A 24,373-nucleotide genomic window follows, 5' to 3' on the forward strand; every position below is an offset into this window, starting at 1 on the left:
AAACATGAAAAACTGGATGGATTTGACTGGAAGCTGGAAGTGCCAAACGGTAAGCCACAGAACCAATTCGGCCAACAACCTGAAATGGACCAAAATATCGAAAGGCAAGCTTATGGTTGGCACGAACAACAACTGAAGACTGAATATAAGGCCGGAGCTTAACATAAACCCAGTCATCCATAGAGAATTCCCGAAAACTGCGCTTCTTATCAGCATATTGCTTCATTTGTTGTTGAGCACGCTGCAAATGCTGCTGAAGCAGTTGCTGCACATTATTGCGTTCATCCAGCCACGTCTGTAAATCAGGTACTCCACAATCGGAAGCAGTAATGCCAAAATGGACTGGACTGGATCCATACATGACCTCAAAAGGTGTTTTGCCCAAAACCGAATGGTACGAGGTGTTATACCAATATTAGGCCAAATGTAACCATGAAAACCACCGTGTTGTAGTAGCATGAACAAAGCAACGCAAATAAATCTCCAAGCGTTGATTCGCGTGCTCGGTTTGGCCATCGGACTATGGGTGATACGCACTACTCATGTTGAGTTTAGTTCCAGCCTTAGCAAACAATTGCCCCCATAATTGACTGGTGAAAATACGGTCTCGGTCAGAAATGATGGCAGTGGGTAACCCATGCAGCTTATAAACGTGTTGCATAAAGAGTTGAGCAACTCCACTTGCTGTGAACGGATGGGCCAATGCAATGAAATGTCCATGCTTGGAAAACTTATCAATCACCACCATGATGCACTGTTTGGTAAAATCGACATGGATCTCCAACCCGGCGATCATGTAGAAGTGACCATGATAGTTTGTATTTAGTAATGCAAAATAAAAAAATAATCCATGATCTAACACTTTAAATTAATTAAAGTACATACCATTCTTAACATATATATGTTGATAAGAAAATCCAAGCGAGTCACATGTCATTCATTGTTTATGAAAATCACACGTGGCAGGTTAGGAAAGGAGAAAAAAATTGTCTAATCCCCTCACTCCTCGAAAAAAAAAAAGGAGGAAACAAAGGAATGCTTAAAACATGCCTATGCCAACAGTACGGTATCAGTTGCATGTGCAAATCAAACCACCAAATGAATAGATATATGTTCTGACAATCAAGTTTTGATATTGTCCTTCTAAAATATATATGTCAGTATAGCATCAAAGATTCAGATATTTCTAATGTATATCTGACTGGATGAGTGATTCAAATATTTCTTACTCCATGGAGTGAGAATATAGCACCTGAAATATATATGTCAGTATATAGCACCTGAGATACAGACATTTCTAACTCCATGGGGGCTGCACCTATGAATATCTGATAGGATGAGTGACCAAACAGGCAAGGAATAATTCTTTTTTCTGTTTTAAAGCAATTATACAGCTACACAAGTGCATGCTATTTTGCAGTAAAGATGCACAACAATTTTGCAGTAAAAATTTTGAGTGCAGCAGGTAATTTGTCAAACTTACATTACCCAATGAACGATTTCAGTATATCTTGCAGTAGTTCAATTTCATTTTTTTCCATCAGCCTGTTCACTGCAACAAATGTAGCAACACAGAAGCTTGTGAAGTGAATGATCAAAATTTAAGCATGAACATGTAATGGAGTTAATTATAAACAAAAATGGCATTTCCTGAGAGACCATTTTTTGATAGAACCGAACTCTACAAAAAAGAATGAAATAAAAGGCATATGGAATACAATGCTCAGCCCATAAACCAAAATAGTACTCTGCACTCTCAATTTAAATCAGAAAAGGCAAGCACAAAAATTCCCCCTCCACATCAACAAAAATCTGAAAAAACTAAACTGTACAAAAAATAATGAAAATAAAAGGCATATGGAATGCAAAACTAAGCACATCAACCAAAATAGTATTATGCACTCCCAACTTAAACCAGAAAAGGCAAGTACAAAAATTCCCCATCCACATAATCAAAAATCTGAAAGTATCAAGCGAAAAATTAACGCTATGGCAATGTTTGGTAATGCATTCGGACACATTTTGGAGAAAATGTTATTTGATAGAAGAGAATTGTTGTAGCATTAGGAAATTCTAAAGCATTTATAAACATGTTTTCTAGAGAAAGGAATAGGAGCCATACTTCATATCGAAAGGTAATATTGCATTCTGCACGAAACACAGTTAAAAAGGAAAACTATATGAGTACAATAAAACAGCAGACAAACAGATGGTATGTAGTAGCAAAATGTTGACCAATAACAACGTCACCCATGTGATAATTTTCTTATAAGATCGAAGTGTATGAAGAAATCCAACAGAGCTCAACAATAACTGACATGGATAATAACTGAATTATTCATAAACAGCGGCAAGAGCCATTCAAATTTATCAGAGCTTCTGTATGGTGCTAATTCAAATAAGGTGATGCAATTGTTTCGATACAAATGAAACAAGAGACACCATTAATACGTTATAGCATACTCTGTTATGTACTGAAAGAAATTATTTCCCACCAATCAATACATGGCATTACTATTTCTTTGTAGTGCGGAAGGCGTTAATGTGATGTTTTATAAATCACAGAACCATTCTTTTTGACAATAGATTACAATGATGCATTTGCAGTCCCATAAGTAAGGTAAATAATAGCAATCTTTCGAAATGTGCGGTTGACAAAAAACAAACAGTGTGCATTAAATTAGGAAACACAGAAAGTTGAAGTATTCAATACAAAAAAGACTACTAACAGAGCAAAAACATGCTGTAATATTCCACAAGAGAAAATCAGTGTTCCTTCTCTTTTTATTTCAACAGAACGGCTCAGGGAAGAAAGATACTTACAATCATATCAGGAATAGGCATTTTAATTTCAGTGACCATGACCTCACAATTGTTTGCTCTTCTCATATTAACCTGAAATAAAACAAACAAAGAAATGAGGAACAGAATTTTCCATAATAAAAGAGAAGTCGAAGTCTTCAAGTATAATAATAAAGAAAATCAGAAGTCTATGTTGGAAGCAAACGTCATTAAAATAATGCAAGGATTGCATAAGGGAACACCATGCACAAAATAAATCATAATTCCAGCCTTTACGATGGACTCACAAGACAGAACAAAAAACCTTTTAAATTTCAGAAAACTATGTATACTTTAACCACACTATCACAAAACTACAAATCTAAGGCAGAGGGTCGCAAAGCGACAGACCTAATAATGAATTGTCAGTTTATCAAAAAAATGCATAGTCTACAGTGTAAGTCTGCAGTAGCACTAATCTGCTCTGCAGTCGTGCGATAGCATGCTTTAAATCTATAATTACGTAGTAAGGTCAATGGTACCTGTCGTTTTGCAATAGCTTGATCAATACCTGTATTCCTGCAAAATTTAATCAAAAGATCATGTTTCATGCATACTGCAGTCTAATAGAGAGAGCTTTATCATAACCGTAAAAATTTATCATAACCGTAAAAATTGATCCAAAAGAATTATGTACCACAATACAACACTACACGAAGCTAAGAGTCTTAGAGGAACATAAAACACCAAACATCATTAAATTGAAGGGCGCATACTTCAGAGATATTGTTGAAGGAGGCTAGTTGATGAATTTTTCAGCTTGTAGCTCATTCCTAGATGGACATCACAAAATGTGTACCTGGCATACAGTCACAGAATCTTCAATGTGAACAATAACGGAAAAAGATAATAGCAAGAAAAAAATGGATACATCAGTTGCAGACCTATATTGACAGTGTTCTGGAAAGCCACATCGAGCTTTCGCATAGACCAGTGGCAATCTTCATTTCTCAATGGGCCTCGGAAAACTGTTTATGCATTTTCGAAGTTAAATCAAATGCATAGTGGTTCATATCTCAAGTCATAGGGGTTGAAACCGAAACACACCTTTCGTCACAAATTTTGATTTCGCATCAGGGTGCATGCCATGGCACATTTGAAGGCACAACTCACGCATCAGCACCGGCATCCTAACAATATTCCTGTGATTTGGTGTTAAAATAATAGCATTCAGAATGAGTGTTGTAGGAATAATTAAACTTTACCGAAGATCGCATGTTTTACATGGAGTTAGTGGGCATGCACAAAAATTACCCCGAAATAACTGTAAATATATGCATATTCTAAAGCACGAACCTATACAGGGTTCTCTAATTCCCTTGTAGCAATGCATAAAGTTGGTATAAGGAATATGAAACAAATTGGATAAAACAAATGAACAGTACTGTAGTAAAGTACAGTAGTATTTCGGTAGCATGCATGTATGCCAATTCCATCTCTGCACTTTTCAGTTTCCACGGATTTGCTTTGCTCCATCTCTGCATGCACCAACTAATAGTAGTGTATATTAACCAGTCCAAATTCATATCCAAATTAGGCTGCCAAACTGTTCATCGAACTTGTCATAATCCTGTCTCCCGACTCCTGTGGAGTTTGCACTACCTACCTCCTTCACATTTCTTCCCGAAGGCCCCACAGGTGGGGCAGATATGGATAATACGCTAAAAGGCGTATTAGTGACAGAAAATAATTTGTGATTAGAATTTTTATGTTTGTGTTAGCTAGTTAAACACCCGATGTTGAAAAAAAACTAATCAAGCTGACAATGGTATATTTGTACTCCCTCCATCATATAATATAACTTTGACAGTTTTGCATGGGTATTAAGGAGTTTGCTGGAATTGAATAGGAGAAATTTAGTGTTGGTTAAGAAGAGTAACCAGTGGTGGAAGTTATTTATAATGGGTTGAAAAAATGTAGGTCCATAAACCATTGTATTTTAGAGCAAAACTAAAATGTTGAAAGTTGTTACATTTTAAGACCAATGTTAGTGGTATAAGTACCCAAATGAATGAGTGAAAATGCGATTGACCATGGTGCACCATGCGGCAGAGATTACGTTGGTCCACAAAAGGGTATTCTATTCGTTCTTCCGTGTTATAAGAATTTTTGATTTTGTCTAGATTTATTTATATGCTAATGAATCTATAGACGTATATAAACATATATATTTATATGAATTTAGATAAATTCAAAAAGTCTTATAACACGAAACGGAGAAAGTACGAACCAAGGAATAAATTGGCATTTGATCGAGCTAGCGAACTATGCTCTCCTGATTAAATCGGACGGCATGCTAGAGCTAAAGAGATCAGTAGATAATCATATATGTGTGCCGTGTGCGCATATCAAAGTGTTATTCGTCACCGAGAGCACCGGTAAATATTGATTATCATACACGGGTGTTCATACATAGCGTGGGGGAACCAAGTAATTAAAATTTCAAGCACAATCTTACGAGCATTTTTAGTAGGTAATATGAGATATCACTGTTTTAATTTAGTACCTTCTAGTATCTAAGGTATCCAGAGATACCAAATTTTATATAGAAAACAGTGGTACCTCATGCTACCTTCTCAAGAATGGGAAAAATGCTCCAATCTTACCTATAAATTGGCAACCTCATATTTTCGTTTATGTTTATACTTATAAGCCAAAATTTAAATTTTTAACGTTAACTTTACTGTTTGGGGTTTTTTAATCGTTGTTTATTTTTCACCCTTTGCTTTTAGATCGCTAAGAACACATATATAAAAATTTTATTTACAAAGTATTTTTATTTGCACAATATTTGGCTTTTTTATATTCCTATAAAAAGGAGTAGTGTCTGCCACCATCACCTAACCTCATTACAGTTTTATAATGTAGCCCTCAAATTTTTATTAAAAACCAGTTAAATATAGATTGATATCTATATATAAATTCAAATTAAAGTGACTATTTCATATAAGAAAATTTGATAACACATCATAAAATCCGTGGCAAAGTACGGGTATTTAGCTAGTCATGAAGAAAACAAAGAACTACCCCATGGTTGTTTAATTTATGGTCCACAATCTAATGGTTTATTTTTTTGCATTCTAATCATTTCCAATTTTTTGCACATATAGACATCCTCCTAAACTTGTTACAAACTGAACCCAAAACGCGAGGCTCCATAGCACCATGCAACCTTCCACGCCCGAGTCATTTGACCTCCCATGCATGCTCCCAAACCCACACGCCTTAATAATATAACTAAAAACAAAAACAATTATTCAGGAAATGTTACTTTATCTATCCCCTTATTTGTCACCAAATAAACGTGAAGGGGTGGGTAAGAGGGACCACATCTCATTCCACAATCAAGTCCTACCCTTAAATATAAAAACAAAATTTGACAACATAGGGACAATTAATCATGGGTGGCCCTACTATGTGGAATCCATAATCAGTTCTAATTCAACTAAATGAATGGATGGAGTTTTATTTTCAAACTTAACTTAGTGTAGGATCGAAACAGAATTAAACAGACTACCAGAGGGGGTGAATGGTAGGTAGAACCAAAATCCAAAAATCTTTTAGCGGAAATAAAAGATTACCTCTGGTTACGCTGCTCCCGAATTATACCATAGATGAAAACAGAATATGTATATTGAATGATCTAAACTTTATTTTATCAACTGATATTTACAAAGCACACCAACAGCGCTCCTCTCAAAATTGTTGATCTAGAGTCAACAACTATTCTCTAATCTTCTAATTCTAAATCTCACAAAAGGGACACTAGGAGCATACCCCTCGATACCTATTTATATCAAAAAAATCTATCTCTGACTAGGAATCAGACTCCTTATCCTAGGAGGACTCATCTCCAAAAATTATCTCTAATTAGAATATAATCTGTCGAAAATCAAGCCTCCATGCTACAGTACGTGCGCTACAGCAATCCGATTCCAACTCGCTACACTACCAGCCATGTACTATGGCACCTCTTTTTTTCTCTTTTCCTCCAACGATTTCCTTCGTAATTTCTTTCATATTTTTCCGACGCTTACACACACAACATATAAAGCCCGTTACAATTTCATCTCACACGGTATCCATCTACCATGTGCCACCTCATATTTAACATTGTCACCCGGCATCCTCGATCGTCTGGACCTCAGTTCCTCCCTGAGCCTAGTCACGATCCCACCGCCGTTGACCGATATTGACCTCCAAGGATCATGACTCTAGTCCAACCATATCACATGACATCCCGACCATCTAGACATCGGTTCCTCCCTGAACATAGTCATGGTCCTCACCATTGACCACAGTTGACCTCAAGTCACCTGCACACATGAGACAAACCAACCGTTTCCGAGCACAGATACCGCAACCTGACTCTTATTAGTCACACAGACTCACACCAACACCACAACCATTTCCAAACCAAATTCTATCAATTTACAGGCCAATTGTTCATCCCAAAATATAGATCATGACTATGATCTTACACTTAGTTCATTGAGTTAAACTATCATAAATCATCCTCGGTCGACTCTCTCCCATCGTTAAAACATATCTATATTATTGGAGGGGTGTAGGCAGAAAAGATGAGAGTTGTTTGTAGGTAGCATAGAATTTGTGCTAAAACTAACGGTGACATCTTGTCCCGTTGGGCTCCGATGCTAAGTTCTTTAGCTCTCACACATTTAACTTCGGTGCCAATAGCCTTAGTGCCAAGCCACAGAACTATTTTTACAATAAGTATTAGAAAAGTGTATTTGTTATAACTTTTTTAAAAGGATTAAATCGTAAAGAATCCCAGCACAATGCCTTTTTTATACCATACCTCCATGAGACTTGGGAACGAAGGCGTGTTCAATGTTGCAGCAATTCACCACGTTGTAGCAGTGGAATGCTAGCTTCTCATGGAAAGGTTTAGGTAAGGCCGGTTTGTTCTTAGACTAGCTAGAAGACTAAAATATATAATATGTGTATATAGGAGTATATATCTCTGTAGTTTAATTTGACACCACACAATATGTACTTGGCATATATAGCTAGAACAATTAACTAAAGCAAAAGAAAGCCTTCATAATTCACGTTGCAAAAGATAGGGCAGAAGACAAAGTGGAAATGTGACCAGTATCACACATTCACACTGCTGCCAGTAGCTAGCTACCTTCCTCTAGCTAAGCTTTATACCCCCTGTCAGCTATATATGCGATCGAAGATCGAATCGTAATTTGATAAGTGCGATGTGATCTCAAAAGGTTAATTTGGGAGTGAGAGATTGCATGTAATGCATGGCACTGCAAAGCTAGCTAGGATAGATAGGAAGAGACGTATCGATCGATCGAAATGAAAGAAGAAACTAAAGGCAACCACAAGCAGAGTAGGAGAGCAATATATAAATCATGAGACAGGCAGACATACTATGGTAGCACTACACTGGACCTGAAAATTCACTTCAAGATCGATATCAATGAAGAATCGATCCAACTTGAACATGAGTAGTGTTAATCTGGACCATTGATGCACCACAATGGCCTAATCAGTTGATTAATCTATTGTCTCAACCATTTCAGACAAACAACTGAACAGGCTAGAGATGAGCTATATGTATGATGCATATGTCTGAAAACTGATCAATTAGAAAACAGAAAGCAGAAAAATGTTTACTGACATGCATATATATGCATGCTCCCGCCAGCCGCATAACCATCGGCACTATAAATATGAAATCTATATTACATTTGTATAACCCCCTATCTCTTAGTAAGTGCTCTTCTGCTAGACACTAGAACAGTCAGGAACAATCAGTGTGCCAATGTTCAGGTCGATGTGCTGGCTTTCTAGCTACCATGTTAATTATTTAATCTTACAATCTTATTGGCCAAACATGCATGACATGCATGCAAAAAAGATAAGATATATGCAATGCAAGTGCATGCATATATGGATGGACGACTTTGTGTTTTAGTTTTGCCCTTCCTCTTGCAATGCACACAAGATAATCTTTTCTTCTACAAAGCTCAAATCAAAGGCCAGGAGCTAGCCTTTTAACTTTTCAATTAGTGGGGGTTTCTTTAATTGTTTGATCTATCTGTCTCTCTCTGGATATTACTACTACCCTTCAATTAATTAATCAATTCTTGAGAGACACAAATAATTAATAATGGAGAAGTGTCTCACCACCTTTCTATCCCAATTCATCGATCATGTCTGTGTGTTGTTGTGTCTTGCCTGCCTACGTGCTTATGCGATTCCCGGTCCCATACGATACAAACTCCTTAACACGATCATGACCATCTAAAGTTAAGACTAGGGCAAGCTAGCTAAATATTTGATCTTGTGCCCAAGTGCCACGCATGCATGCGTCCAACTCTAAGCTACATATAAACCTAATCAGCCATTTTCTACTCGCTTCGGTCCAAACTATATATCGTGCTAGTTTTGTTTGTTCCTAAGACAAACATTTTTATATTTAACTATTAATGTTTAGAATAGTTGAATTTAATAACATTTTTTCTATGAATTGAAAGTCAAGATATAAATATTTGATTTATGCGACGTTCTTTTACTAAGTAAACTAAGCTAGTTTTTTTTTCGCGTGTGCACTCTCCAAACTACTTAAAAAGTGGTTTTTTAAAAAAAAACTTTATGTACGAAAGTTAATTTCAAAAATCATATAAATCTATTTTAAAAGTTTTTTTATAGCTAATAATTATTTAATCATATGTTAATGTGTTACAATACTTTTTTGTGTTGGTTAATTAACCCACAAAAGAACAGGTCCTTAGAATAAAGTTGAATGACAAGTAACTTGAAACAGGCATAGTAGTTGAGATTTTCCCATAATTAAAATCGTGTATACCCCCATCACGAGATCATATTAATTTGGACATCGACACAGTCTCTAACTAAACTAGACTTTTTAAGGCTAATTTGCAGTGATTTGATCCTGTATATATATAACAATTACTGGCTCGTACATATATATGCTCGGACAATACAATAATGCATGAATATCAAATCCTCAGGGAATCCAGGAAATGTTCTTTACCCCTTGTCGGGCAGGACTAAAAGTATTAAAATTACCATTATTATATTTCGAAATGCTCGATCGTGTCCATCGAGAACGAGAGATGCACAATAACAGAGTAACTATTCCATAGATCAGTGGCCTAGCTTGCTTGTTAATTCTCGAATATATGCTCTGCATGCATGAGCGAAGATATATACTCTCTATCCCTAAATATTTAATATCGTTGATTTTTTATACACGTTTAATTATTTATCTTATTTAAAAAATTTACATTATTATTAATTATATTTTATACATTTTATTTATTATTAAATATATTTTTATGTATATATATAGTTTTACGTATTTTAAATTTTTTAATAAAACGAATAGTCAAACGTATATAAAAAAGTCAATTATGTCAGATATATAAAGACATGGGGAGTATATATATATACCCATGGCATCTTGTTGGTTTTCTCTTTACTACACGATCGATCAATCTTGTTTCCTTACTTTTTATGCATGTTTGCATCAGTACTAGGATCATGCATATATTCATGAGATAAAATGTGAAAGGGTGAGTTTGCATTATTATTATTGATAGAACCGAATAATTATTTGATAGAACCGATGCATGGCTTCTGGGATTAGTAACAGAATCTTCAGCCATTAAGCCCAATTCCAGATAGGTACTGACATATATACTTGGATAGTAACAGGACGGAGACGTACACATCAATATGAAAATCACAGATGATCCTATCTGAGGGAAGATAAAATGGTTAAGAAAAAAATCTACGTTTTGCTATTGATCAGTGATCGGTTCTACGAATTACCTATCATCAACAAAATAAGTCATCGAAGCGCTTCTCATTCCTTTGTAACATCACCGTTAGTTGACCGCCATTAACCCCATAAAAAGTCCATTTTACCCCTGCAATATATGAAGCCCTCATTTAGTCATTTTACCCCCCCCCCCCCCCCCCAAAATTTATTTTACCCTAAAATATGTATGGACACGTTATTGTATAGGATCTTTTTGTTTAATTTTACAGAATTCAAAATATAGTGCAAAAAATTCAATCAGTTAAACTAATGGTTTTTATAACTCCTTTTCCTAATTTTGAATTCAATTTTGTATGCAATATGATGAATTTTTATATTGTTTGTCTTCAGTTTAAAGCATTCAAAATAACTTATTTTTTACTCCTTCCGTTTCATAATGTAAGATGTTTGACTTTTTTGGTTGTATTGTTTGATCATTTGTCTTATTCAAAAAATTATGAAAATATCATTTACTTTGCTGTGACTTACTTTACTATCAAAAACTTTAAGCACGACTTGTTATTTTTTATATTTGTACTAAATTTTTGAATAAGACGAATGATCAAACATTACAATAAAAAAAGTCAAACATCTTACATTATAAAACGGAGGTTGTAAAATGCATTTAATTCTATTACATATAGACAACATATGACTTCGATATATATATATATATATATATATATATATATATATATATATATATATATAATTGCTTAAATTACTACTCAAAATGTAATTTACACATAATATTTATTTTGAATTATATGTGTTTCATGTTTAGTTTAAAATAGAACGTATAAAATTGATTATTAATTAATTGATTACATGTGCGTTATATATTTTTTCTTGGATTGCATGCATAAGAACAGTGTGCATTAGTGCTTTTCTTTGTTTGTTAATGTTTTTATGGTTGGAAACAAAATATTTTTTGAAAAAATAAACTATCAAAACTGAATGGCTAGGATTTGTCATAGTTCTCGAGTGAGTACAACAAAGGATGCAAGCAGGCTCTAAAATTGTCACGTCATATTTATGCTTACGTGAAGAAGAAAGAAGAAAAGTGGGCTATAATATATATTTATGTGTTATTATATAAGTTGGCTCTATGTAAGTTTTATAACATGAAAAGATTTTAAAGCCAATAGTTAGCGCTTCTATTGACTTTACTCTTACCTCTCTAGAGGTAAGATGGAGCACTTTAAAAGTTGTTGCTTACTTTGGAAAGATAACACTATTAAAGAAAAAGCAAGTGTTTACATTGGCTCTCAAATATTTACGGTGGGACTTGCTGATAGACACTACTCAAATGCATGGAAAAGCAGAAATTAATTAGAATGGATGATTGGCTCTCCTAGGTAGCTAGGTAGATACTTCCATGTCATCATTCATATATATGCTTGTTCATGTGGTATGTAGAGAGTAGTGCTTGTGCTCTACACCTATACATTCCCAAATAATGGTGTCTGGACCAACATGCAATTAAAATGTATGGATGGGACCCACCCATGCACTAGCTGCTAATCTCCTCCCCACCTGATCAAGATCCATGCTTATATTGCATATATGCACTCTCTTCACCCTCTTCATCGACCCTTGGCCTCTCTCTAGCTAGATCTCTCTCTCTCTTATTGTTATTGGTCTGTGATCTGTCCTCCTCACTCCTCTTCTTGCACCTTCAATTCATCCATCCATATATCGATCGATCGATCGATCTCTTGCATGATTCTGTCTCTCGATCTATCTTCTCTCCTCGAATCATCGATCCAATCCAGCACACCTAGCTTGCATCACCAAGCAGCTGAAGCCTAGCCTACTAGCTAGCTAGATACAAGTAGTAGAACACGTTCGTACAGTAGTATGTCTGAGAATATAATGCGCTGTCTCGCAACACCTGCTGCAAATTAAAGATAGATAGATAGACAGATTATTATTCCATCCCATCGGATCAGTTCCGCTAGCCGCTATATAATGACCTCCATGGCTCCCCCCTTGCAGCACCCAACACAGCTTTGCAGCTGCCTTCCTAGCTAATTAAACTAGCTATCTATCTGGGATTATCATTGATCATCTCGCATATTATATATAACTATTGATATAAACCAGCACCAGCAGCAGCATGGTGAAGTTCTCGAAGCAGTTTGAAGGGCAGCTTGTCCCTGAGTGGAAGCATGCCTTTGTGGACTATAGCTTGCTCAAGAAAGACCTTAAGAGGATGCAGAATGATCAGTTCCAAGGGACCCTAATTACTACACTGCAAACAACTCGCCATGATCAGCACCAATCAATTGCGCCGTCAAGCTACGTGTCCCGCTGCAGGCTCATGTTGCTCAAGCTCTCCTTCTTCGGCTCTGCAAAGGATCATGCTGGACTCATACAAGTAATTATATTGTTAATCCTAGCTCATGCTACCATTCATTGATCAGTTCTGCAATTGATCCATGCATATATATGTGTACTGAATCTTTTACATGTATATACAGGTGCACCGGCGGCTGAGCAGAGGGGAGGTGTACGAGACGGACGTGACGGAGCTGGAGACGACGGCGGCGAGGGAGTTCTTCGCGAGGCTGGATGAGCAGCTGAACAAGGTGAACCAGTTCTACAAGGCCAAGGAGGAGGAGTTCCTCCACAGAGGCGACTCCCTCCGGAAGCAGATGCACATACTCCTCGACCTCAAGGCCCGGGCCTCCTCGCCGTCGTCCCTCTCCGGCCACCACCGCGCCGGCGACGACCCCTCCATATCTTCCTCCTCCGCCGTCGGTGAGCTAGCTCGCGACCTCGATCTCTCATCACGTGTATACTTGTTCTAGCTAGCTCGTATCGTAGTACTGTAGTATCAACCATGGTTGATTAGCTAGGCTAGTAGGCTAGTGTTGCATGAGGTATATTACCATGCACGTAGGATCGCATTTGCAACAACTAATAGGTAGGTTAATTAGCCAACCATTCTATTCTATTCCCCGTTTCATGTTATAAGGCTTTCTGGTCTAATCTAGATTCATATATGTGCTAATAAATCTGAACACATATATAAAACATATATATTGATATAGTGATAAATTCAGATAAACTCAGAAAGTCTTATAATATAAAACACTTAGGGCGCGTTCGTGTGCGGGCACAAGTTAACTAACTTCCCTCGAAATTTTCGTGTGCACGCTTCCCGAACTGCTAAACAGTGTATTTTTTACAAAGATTTTCTATAGAAAAGTTATTTTAAAAAGTCATATTAATATATATATATATTAATAATTAATTAATCACATACTAATATATTACAACGTTTTCCGCACCAGACAAGTTAACTTATCTCCTCTGGAGCCGAACGCGGCCTCAGTATACATGTATGACAGTATACTTCGTATGAACAGCTTGCCTCTGGAATAATGGAATATCCTCCTCAAATTGTGTGGATGTCTTTACTTAGTTGCTTGCATTGTGTTTGTCTGCATTTGTCACCACCATCATATCAACCTCAGCATCTTGCTTTACTTAGTGTCGCATCCTGTCTCTTCTGATAATACTAGTACTGTACCTAGTAGGATTAATATTTTTTCTAGTAAAAAAAATTACTTTTGCATGTGTACACACCCTGCGTAAAGTTGACATGATGCTGATATTCTCGTTCCAAAATAATCAAACCAAAATGTTACTACATGTATCCCACACATGAATATATGCTAATTAAATCATGAGACCTATCTAAAAGAATGGAATTTATTCCTTCATGCAAAAAAAAAATTTACATCAATTTCTTATTTTAAAATTTGCGAAAACTAAAAACAGAGGACGAGTCCACAAGGTACGTGACGTCAGCAACCGACAGTGAGGAGAACGAATCCGTGTCGATCAGAGACACCACCGACGAGCAGCCGCCACCACCCCCTCCTGCGATCTCACGGGCTCTAGAAGGTTCTGGAAGCTTCTGGAGGCAGTGCCCGGAGACGAAGAGCTTAGGGAGGTCAGTGAGCAGCAGCTGCCAAAGGAAGAAGAGCCTGAAGATCAGCATCCCCCTGACGACGCCATGCAGGACCATCGACCTCCTCTGGGACGACCTCGTCGCCGGCCATCAGCACTCCAAGAACAAATGCGACTCCGGTAGCCTGAGCATCAACAAGACGAAGCTGCGCCACGCCGAGAAGATGATCAAGGGCGCCCTCGTCGAGCTCTACAAAGGACTCGGATACCTCACAACCTACCGGTAAATAATCAATCAAACTATGTGTTCAGTTCAGATTCTGCAGACTGTTTGTTTGGTCAAAAGAAAAAAAAGAGAGAGAAATTTTGAATGAATGCGATGAAATGCAGGAACCTGAACATGATGGCTTTCGTGAAGATCTTGAAGAAGTTTGAGAAGGTCAGCGGGAAGCAGGTGCTGTCCATATACCTCAGGGCGGTGGAGAGCTCCTACTTCAACAGCTCCGACGAGGCTCTGAAGCTCATGGACGAGGTCGAGGACATGTTCGTCCGGCACTTCGCCGGCGACAACAGGCGCAAGGCCATGAAGTACCTCAAGCCCACGCAGCGGAAGGAGTCGCACACCGTCACCTTCTTCATCGGTAAAAACTTGGAACAGAGCTCCAAGAACTGCATACTTGTCACTGGATCGTGCAGCTCTGAAAGTTTTAGTCTGGCAATGCAGGGCTCCTGACGGGATGCTTCGTGGCACTGTTCATGGGCTACTGCATCATGGCGCACATCGCCGGAATGTACACGCAGCGGCGCGACTCCATCTACATGGAGACCGTCTACCCTGTCTTCAGGTATACACGCACCAACATGCATGCTCTGCATTTCTGCACTGATCAAATGCGAATCTGACATGGATGAGATGAGATGCTGCAGCATGTTCAGCCTGATGTTCCTGCACCTGTTCCTGTACGGGTGCAACATGGTGGCGTGGAGGAAGACCCGGATAAACTACAGCTTCATCTTCGAGTTCGCGCCCAGAAGGGAGCTCAAGTACCGGGACGTCTTCCTCGTCTGCACTGCCTCCATGGCCGTCATCGTCGGCGTCATGTTCGCTCACCTCTCCCTCGCCGTCAGGGGGTACCACGCCGCCCAGGCCATCCCCGGATTCTTGCTCATGGTGAGCCACAAAGCTGTTCTGTTCTTTCTTTCTCCCTCCTGTCAGACTGTCGTCAGTGTCACTGTTTGATTGCTCACTGGACACTTTGCTCTCTGCATCTTCTAATGGAATCTGCTGGTGCTTCATCTCTGAATGCAGGGGTTCCTGCTAGTGCTGTTCTGCCCGTTCAACATCGTGTATCGGTCAAGCAGGTTTCAGTTCCTGAGAATTCTGAGGAACATCGTTTTGTCACCACTCTACAAGGTACAGCACATCTGAATTTTTTTTTCCCCTTCATCTGTTAATCTTCATGGAGGACAATGGAGACAAACTGTTTTTCTTTCCCTGAATGTCTGCAGGTTGTCATGATAGACTTCTTCATGGCAGATCAGCTCTGCAGCCAGGTACATACTGAATACTATGATCTACCTGAACCATTCAAATAATGTTTTCTGAAAAAAATCCGATACATGAGAATTTACTTTCTGAAAAAAAAATGCAGGTGCCAATGCTAAGAAGCCTAGAGTACGTGGCTTGCTACTACATCAGTGGAAGCTACAAGACACAGGAGTACGGATACTGCATCAACACAAAGCATATCAGAGATTTGGCCTATGCAGTTTCCTTCCTGCCCTACTACTGGAGAGCCATGCAGGTGAAACATTCTCTTCACAATACTCACTTTTCAACATAAACATTTACTGATCAAACTAAAAAAATTGAACACGGAGAAGCTGAAAAAAGTGCTCTCTGAACATTCTGAAAATATTTGTTTGTGATCAGTGTGCAAGACGGTGGTTTGATGAGGGCGACACGGGGCACCTGGTGAACCTTGGGAAGTACGTGTCCGCCATGCTCGCCGCCGGCGCCAAAGTGGCGTACGAGAAGGACAAGAGCCTGGGATCACTCTCGATCCTCGTCATCGTGTCGAGCTCTGCAACGCTGTACCAGCTCTACTGGGACTTTGTCAAGGACTGGGGCTTGCTCCAGCCCAACTCCAAGAACCCATGGCTCAGGAATGAGCTCATCCTTAAGAACAAGTCCACATACTACTTGTCAATGGTATGCATGTTCGTCAGTCCATCACCATTCAGACGGCTGTATAAAGAGAGAGCCCGAATGATTTTATTTGCAGCTGCAGTAGTTCAGAACAAAACTGCTCGCTCACATCAACCGTCCAATCGACAAAATCCAAACTCTCATCACAGATCATCCACAATGCGCAAGCGATATCCAGCCTAAAACTTAAAAAATCACCTAACAGTGCTGACATAAAAACGCAATTTGATCTGCACTTGCAAATGCAGTGGAATGGATCAGTTTCCGGATGAAGTGAAACCAAAAGACTGAAGTGGTGTGTTCTTGTCTGAACTTTTGCAGGGTCTGAACCTAGTGCTAAGGCTTGCATGGCTGCAGACCGTGATCCATCCAAGTTTTGGGAGTTTGGACTATAGGGTCACTTCATTCTTTCTAGCTGCTCTCGAGGTGATCCGCAGGGGGCACTGGAATTTCTATAGGTAACAGAGAACTTATAGTTCAGAACAACTTCTCCTGACAAAAGATTTTTTATTTTGAAACATTAAAAAAAAGGCACAAGTAATAGTAGGATTTAAGCAAGACGATGAGGATTCTGAGATCTTGGGGGTTGCTTTTCTTTGCAGGCTGGAGAATGAACATCTGAACAATGCAGGGAAATATAGGGCGGTAAAAACAGTCCCACTGCCTTTTCACGAAGCTGACGATGAGGACTGATGAGCTACTGAATGATAACCTGACCATGACTAGATCTAATACTTGTTTCTTCACCACTCTAATTATTTTTTACCCGAAGAGAAAGTCTCGAGAAAGGTGGAGAGTTCAGTTCAGTGACTGAAATACTTTCACTCTAGTTAAGCTTTAGGTATAGCTGCTTATGCAAGCTGTTCCTTTAGGGTTCAGGCTTCAGGGAATGGCATCTGTATGCAACTGAAGATAGTGATCCGTTCCTTGATGCATTAACGTGCTTCTCTTGCTTCACAAATGGCATGTGATTTAGTAAAGCTGCATGCCATTGTTTATTGCTTTTGTCTGACACCATTTCGCTGTCCTTGGTTAATTGGTTTCGTGCAATGAACGAAATATAAAGTGCACCAGTTTTTATTTCAAGAAGTCAAGAGGAGGAGATAAAAATGCATGCCAAAAAAATTATTACAAGCCAGAAAAAAAAAGAGAAATGATTCCTATAATACATCTAATGATGGTATAAGAAGATGAAGGGCAGAAATAATCAAATCAATTGCGAGGCAGACAAATGGATGAATCTCTCTCCGGGCTTTAATCACCACGCTAATGACAGCAGCAGTGCAGCCATAACAGTTTGCAAGACGAAGCCCCATTGCCCGTACTTGCTGTTGCTTCCATTCTGCATCAACCGCCAAAGTTAGCATTTTGACAGTAATTAATTAGCTGGTAATTACGACACAGTAATTTCATTTGTCCGAAACAAAGTGTCAGTGTGTATGGTGCAGTGCTTACGAGATCGAATGCCGATGGTGCTGGGCCGGACACGTCCTCCTGGTTATCGGCCGGCGACGGCGCGGCCGGCGCCGGCGGGCTCAACGGTTCAGGCGCCGGCGCGGAGGCCTTCTTGCCGCGCTGCTTCTTCTTCTTGTGCTTGTTCTTGCTCTTGGCCGGAGCCTCCGCCGGAGGCAGCTCCGCGGGCGCTTCGGCCACTGGCGGGGGCGTCGTCGCTGGGGGCAACGCGGCGGGCGCCTCGACAGGTGCAGCCACCGGCGGGGGCGTCGCTGGCGGGAGGGCCGGCGGCGGGGTGGCGGGCGGGGGCGACACCGGCGGGGGTGTCACGGGGGGAGGTGTCACCGGTGGTGGTGTTTTCGGCTTCGGCTTGACCGGCGCGACAGGCGCGACGGCGGGCGCGACAGGCGGCGCCTTGACCGGTGCAACTGGAGTGGGAGTGGCGGTGGGAGCAGGCGTCGCGGGCGCGGGCGGTGACTTGGCCGGCGCCGCGGGCACCGGGACTGGGGTGGGCTGGGCCGGCGCGGCTGCAGGCGACTGCGCCGCGGCGACGGCGAGGTGGAGCGCGAGCAGAGCGGCGAGGGCGAGGCCGCGGCGGCATTGCCTCAGCGGCGCCATGGGTGGTGCCGTTGCTGCACTGTAGGCCAGCAAGCAAACGCTATGCCTATGCGACCTCTTCGTCTACCTCGAGTCTGCTTCTGCTCTTCGCTCGCACACGGCACGAGTCGGTATATAGCGCGGTCTCTGCCGTGCTGGTGCAGCCATTGGCAATGGCAGTGCAAGCTTGGTCGGCAAGCGAGTCGGGTGAGAATGGAGGTGACGCGACAACCAACCCGTTCGATCCATCTCCAATTCCAACTCCAAAGAGAAGACGAGCCACTGCTTTTCCTATTGCTGCCGATCGAAATGCGTTTTGCCGTGAAAAAAATCAGTCACTTTCTCTGACCTCAAAATGTATTTGTGTTTGGTGTGGCCATTTCGGATTATTGTCCAATGGTATATTTATGAACAAAAAATAATTTATAAATAAATATCAAAAATAAATTTTGGTGAAAAAAGTTAAAATTAATTCTAAATTTAAGTTTAAAAAAATTAAATTTTAACTTATAAACATAATGAGAATATGTGATGGATTTCAGTGTTACCGACATCCATTCATGCAATGCAATGGCTTGGCGATGAATGTAGCAGCATTGAGTTGGAACCTAATTAGGTTGGAGACTCGGATACTGTACCAACACAATCTCTCATCATTTGCAGGCACGTCGATCACTGCTAGCTGGCTAGCTCTATCAGCTAATTATCACCATGCACATCGTTGATGGAGACCAAACCCAGCTTCAATTGCAGCAGAAGGAACTTCATGTTGAAATGAAATCGAATTAATCCGTCGGTTTCAAGCGCATAATTGGTGAGAATTGACGTGGCGATGAACAGACGATCGATGAGTGGTTGCAAAGCAGCAGATCGATCTGATCTGATCTGAAGTCACAGTCACAGGCCTTTTAATTACTTGCGTTTCACGATTAAGCAGCGATAAAACTAACGGCAACCGAAAAAGGGAAAACGTTTTTTCTTTTGTTATACGCGTCGGTTGATGAATAATCTTTTTTTTTCTTGCTGTTAGCCTGTTAGGTTAATTAGTCCATCTCAATAGTGGTTTGGTGACATGTCACTCTGCATATCTGACAATATACACACGCTACGTGCTCTCTCGCTTCGTCTGCACGGAAACAACACAAAAGAAATTCACCAGTGGCACGTTTCATTTTTTTTGTCTGTCCTTTAATTTGATCTCGAGTCATTTTTTTAATAAAAAAAAAGGTTCATGCATTCACGTTTTTATGGTTCGTGTGAAACTAATGTATAAATGTAAAAAATGTGTTCGATAGTCGATTAGCACGTGATTGTCTGGTGCTGAAAATAAAATTTTCCAATTGATCGATATATTTGTGAAATCATTAAGTAATGATGATTTTGGGATAGTGACTGACCGGTCACATTGATGAACTCAAGCCACACATATGCATAGTGGTTCCTTGCTAGCCACTGGAGATGGTTCTGGAATTTGAGAACTTGCGTATATCAGCCGAGTAATTGAGTTGAGACTCCTCAATCAACTCTGGTTTTAAACCTTTTAGCAATGGAGTTCTCAGCTAAAGTTAGCGGACTCCCCAATTAAAATGTTTTGAGTTTATATCTTGAATCATCTCAAAACTCTTCAAAAGAAAGAGTATTTCTCAGTTAATACCATGTTTTTCAAATTACGGGGGCCTTTTGGGATTACGAATACGAAAAAGAGAAAACGAGGCAGTGATTATAATAGGAGGGGAGTAAAATTAACCACTGGCGTTTGTTTGGTCCTGTCCAAATATCAATCTATTCCAGCTATGGGCTGGGAATCGAATTATCACTGGCCCGTATGCATAGGCCTACGTTGAGCCCACAGAAAATGCGGCCTGTGGGCTAATGAAAAGGCTATTAGATGGGCCCATATTGTGGTGGGCCAATTGGAATAAAAGAACAAATGGCCCATATTATGGTGGGCCAAATTGGAATAGAAGAACAAAAGGCCCATATCATGTTAGTATAGAAGCAAAGCCCAATACGGCATTCGGTTGGGTCGGGTCGGGTTGGATTTGTCCTCATCCTGATTTGCTTCAAGTTAAGGAAGGCTGCCACGCCACTCCACCAAGCCGTCGTGCTCGTCCTCGCCGCCGCCTCCGCAACCCACCCCTACTCCGGCGGCTCGTTGGGGAAGCGAACCAGCCACATCATGGCCCCGCCGCCATCGAACTCCGACCTGCTCGAGCCTAGGGATGTATGCATCGTCGGAGTCGCCCGCACGCCCGTCGGCGCGCTGCTCGGCTCCCTCTCCTCCGTCCCCGCCACCAAGCTCGGCTCCCTCGCCATCCAGGGTAAATTGCTTTTCCTCCGCTGCTTCCTCCTCGGTTTCTCGTATTCATCTTTGAGTCCGATTAGTTATGCTTCCTCCTCCCCTCCAACCAGCTTCTCTCAGGCGAGCAAATGTGGACCCGGCGCTCGTGCAGGAGGTGTTCATGGGGAACGTTCTCAGCGCCAACCTTGGCCAGGCTCCGGCGAGGCAGGCCGCCCTAGGAGCCGGCTTGCCCAACACTGTGCCCTGCACCACCGTCAACAAAGTTTGCTCCTCGGGGATGAAGGGTAATCTCACCATTCACCTTTCCTCTTTTTTTTTTTTTCGGTTTTACTTGTTTCTGCTACACGAGGATCGACTTGACGACCGCTTTTGCAGCTATCATGATCGCGGCGCAGACTATCCAGCTTGGGATCAACGATGTTGTTGTTGCTGGTGGCATGGAGAGCATGTCCAATGCCCCCAAATATGTCACGGCAGCAAGGTTTGGTCCCATCTTCAAGTGATCCTGTAACCTATGCCGTCCACTGTTTTAGTTTTCTTACTGCATGATGTCAACACGAAATCCAGACGGGGATCGCGGTTTGGACACGATGTCCTGGTCGATGGGATGCTTAAGGATGGGCTCTGGGATGTGTATAATGATTTTCCGATGGGGATGTGTGCTGAATTGTGCGCGGATCAACACTCGATTTCAAGGGAGGAGCAGGTTGCCAACTTTCCTATGTCTGTGATTGCATATTTTTTTGTCTATATAGGATCTAATATTGGACAAAACAACTGCCTTTTCTTCTAGGATCTTTATTCTATCCAGAGCAATGAACGTGCAATAGCAGCTCGGGACAGTGGTGCATTTGCTTGGGAAATTACTCCGGTGGGTGCATAGTTTTGACCAACCTGAAATTGGCTTCTATATGAAAAATTGGCACTTCAGCTGCTGGTATAGAATTAAAACATTCTGGATTTTACAGGTTGAAATTTCTTCCGGTAGAGGGAAACCACCAGTTATTGTTGATAAGGATGAGAGTCTTGCAAAGGTAATCTAGTAATGATTTCTTCAAATAGAAGTAGTTCATTTATGATGCCGATGTGTAGCATGACATTTTGGCTGTTGCATTTCACAAGAAATAACTATTATCTTAGTACAAAAAAGAAGGTTGCTAACACTAGCATATTTTCCCAGACCTAAAATGTTCCTTTGCTTCTTTGGGTTTGTCTATTGGCTCAGTTTGATCCGGCAAAGCTGAGGAAACTTGGGCCGACTTTTAAGAAGAATGGTTCTGTAACTGCCGGCAATTCTTCTAGTATAAGGTCCATTTCTTTGTTAATGGTTCTCTAAGTGACTTCATAACAGAAAACCTTGCAGAGTAGTTATTAACATGCAACCAAACATCAGTGCATTAGCATATCTGATGTAAAGTTTATGCAGTTAACCCTTTGTTTATTGAACTTTGTTTTTTTTTCCAATACAGCAACCCTTCCAACTTGGAGATTCAATACATCTAGATTACTTCCAAATTTAAACTTTTTTCTCTAGTTTAAAGCCAAATTATGTTATATATGTTTACTTGATGCATGACTGTAGTACCACTCTTACCTTCCAAAATTTGCAGTGATGGTGCTGCTGCAATTGTTCTAGTTAGTGGACAGAAAGCTAATAGTCTTGGCCTTCAAGTTATTGCAAGGATCAGAGGGTATGCTGATGCTGCTCAGGTAACTCTTACATGGCTTGTTGTCTGTTGAACAGTTTTTCAGTGGGATTATCAAACAAATTCATGCCGAGAGGAACTTGGCCCATTATTTGTTCATGTTAACAAAGAGTGGCATTCATGTATCAAAGCTCTCAACCTTACCTTCTAACCTTGCCTCTTGCTATACAGTCCTCTGAATCTGTTATACTCATTATGTAAACTCCTTTCAAGCACAGGCACCTGAGTTATTTACAACAGCTCCAGCTCTTGCTATTCCAAAGTCTATATCAAATGCAGGTCTCCAAACTTCGCAAGTAGATTATTTTGAGATAAACGAAGCTTTCTCTGTATGTTCTTGCCTTCTTCAGTTTAGATGGTACTAGCATGAGTGTAGATTGAAATATATATTTCTGGACTTTGACAGGTCGTTGCTTTAGCCAACCAGAAGCTTCTTGGTATTCCTTCTGTAAGTTGCTTGATTCTGTGTAACCATATATTTAAGAAAAAAGGTGTCCACAAACGGTCTCATTAATATTCATGTAAATTTCAGGGAAAGCTTAACGTAAATGGTGGTGGTGTTTCTCTGGGCCATCCTATTGGTTGCAGTGGTGCACGAATTGTAGTCACTTTGCTCGGGGTATGCTACCAGGCCATTCAAAATTAGATAAAATTTTAACTTGTTCTCAAATGCAAAGTATACCATGTCTATCCTGTTTACTGACGTTTGGATTTCAGCAGTTCATGTCTTGCTTTTTGTTAAACATCAGCACCTTTTGCTTTACAGATTCTTAGACATAAAAATGGAAAGATTGGGGTTGCTGGAGTTTGCAATGGTGGTGGTGGTGCTTCAGCCCTTGTTCTGGAACTTATGTAAGTCCCTCCTATATTTGTTCTGGAACAAAAACTATGCAGTTATCTATCTTGCTGATTGTTCATGTGTAGTTTTGTGTAAGTTGCACCGCATCATCAGAGACATCTCAGTTTTCAATCTGCAGTCATTGAGTTGTTCTGCTCATTGAAAGGGAATATAACAGCCATCTTGACTAATTTGTTATTATATCTGAGTTGATGCAGGCAACCATCACTATTTACACGTTCATTGTTGTGAACTTGGAGTGGAGCGAGCAAAACAACGCAAGCTGAACTGTAATGTACACTATTTTTGCTTCTCTCTGTTTTCATCTTTTATTAGTCAAATGTACTGGGCGTTGATCCATGGTGTATAATGATAGAAGGAACGTAGTAAAAATAAGATGGCTGTGCACTACTGCACAGTCTTGTAACTTGTATAACAACCATAGCAATGAGGTAAAAGAAGTCCAGAGGAATAATTTGCAAACTCTTGATGCTTGATAACTCTTCAACAGTAATCAGCATCAAGCCACTGTAATCTGGAATGAATAATTGGAATAATGACCCGATCTGAAGCAATATCATAATATTCTAATCATCTTTTCGATTTTGATAAAGTTAGTCATCCGATGGGGAAAATTGTGAAGGATGATTCTGCTGCCCAATCATGAGCTCCTCCTTTTTTT

General features: G+C 40.2%; 3 protein-coding genes across 3 annotated transcripts; 2 read left to right on the forward strand and 1 right to left on the reverse strand.

Annotated features, from left to right (window-relative positions):
- Positions 1 to 12,681: 12,681 nt before the first annotated feature.
- LOC102710244 (phosphate transporter PHO1-1-like) lies at positions 12,682 to 17,735 on the forward strand. Its single transcript, XM_006643595.3, has 12 exons — positions 12,682 to 13,046; positions 13,150 to 13,429; positions 14,456 to 14,870; positions 14,978 to 15,228; positions 15,312 to 15,432; positions 15,515 to 15,758; positions 15,897 to 16,001; positions 16,097 to 16,141; positions 16,240 to 16,392; positions 16,521 to 16,799; positions 17,118 to 17,254; positions 17,399 to 17,735. Exons 1-12 carry the CDS (start codon positions 12,786 to 12,788, stop codon positions 17,487 to 17,489), a joined length of 2,382 nt encoding a protein of 793 aa, XP_006643658.1. The 5' UTR covers positions 12,682 to 12,785; the 3' UTR covers positions 17,490 to 17,735.
- A 68-nt stretch (positions 17,736 to 17,803) lies between these two features.
- On the reverse strand, positions 17,804 to 18,971 carry LOC121053301 (classical arabinogalactan protein 9-like). The gene is made up of 2 exons (XM_040520066.1): positions 18,252 to 18,971; positions 17,804 to 18,138 (listed from the first exon to the last, which is right to left on the reverse strand). The coding sequence occupies exons 1-2, from the start codon at positions 18,864 to 18,866 to the stop codon at positions 18,055 to 18,057; spliced, it is 699 nt and encodes a 232-aa protein (XP_040376000.1). The 5' UTR covers positions 18,867 to 18,971; the 3' UTR covers positions 17,804 to 18,054.
- Positions 18,972 to 20,937: 1,966 nt separating this feature from the next.
- LOC102710531 (acetyl-CoA acetyltransferase, cytosolic 1-like) lies at positions 20,938 to 24,271 on the forward strand. The gene is made up of 13 exons (XM_006643596.3): positions 20,938 to 21,166; positions 21,258 to 21,431; positions 21,523 to 21,628; positions 21,715 to 21,853; positions 21,941 to 22,018; positions 22,116 to 22,181; positions 22,373 to 22,455; positions 22,758 to 22,857; positions 23,072 to 23,182; positions 23,260 to 23,301; positions 23,386 to 23,472; positions 23,620 to 23,705; positions 23,910 to 24,271. The coding sequence occupies exons 1-13, from the start codon at positions 21,025 to 21,027 to the stop codon at positions 23,941 to 23,943; spliced, it is 1,248 nt and encodes a 415-aa protein (XP_006643659.2). The 5' UTR covers positions 20,938 to 21,024; the 3' UTR covers positions 23,944 to 24,271.
- Positions 24,272 to 24,373: the final 102 nt, after the last annotated feature.

This window comes from Oryza brachyantha, chromosome 1 (assembly GCF_000231095.2).
Source record: "Oryza brachyantha chromosome 1, ObraRS2, whole genome shotgun sequence".
Classification (NCBI taxonomy): Eukaryota; Viridiplantae; Streptophyta; class Magnoliopsida; order Poales; family Poaceae; genus Oryza; species Oryza brachyantha.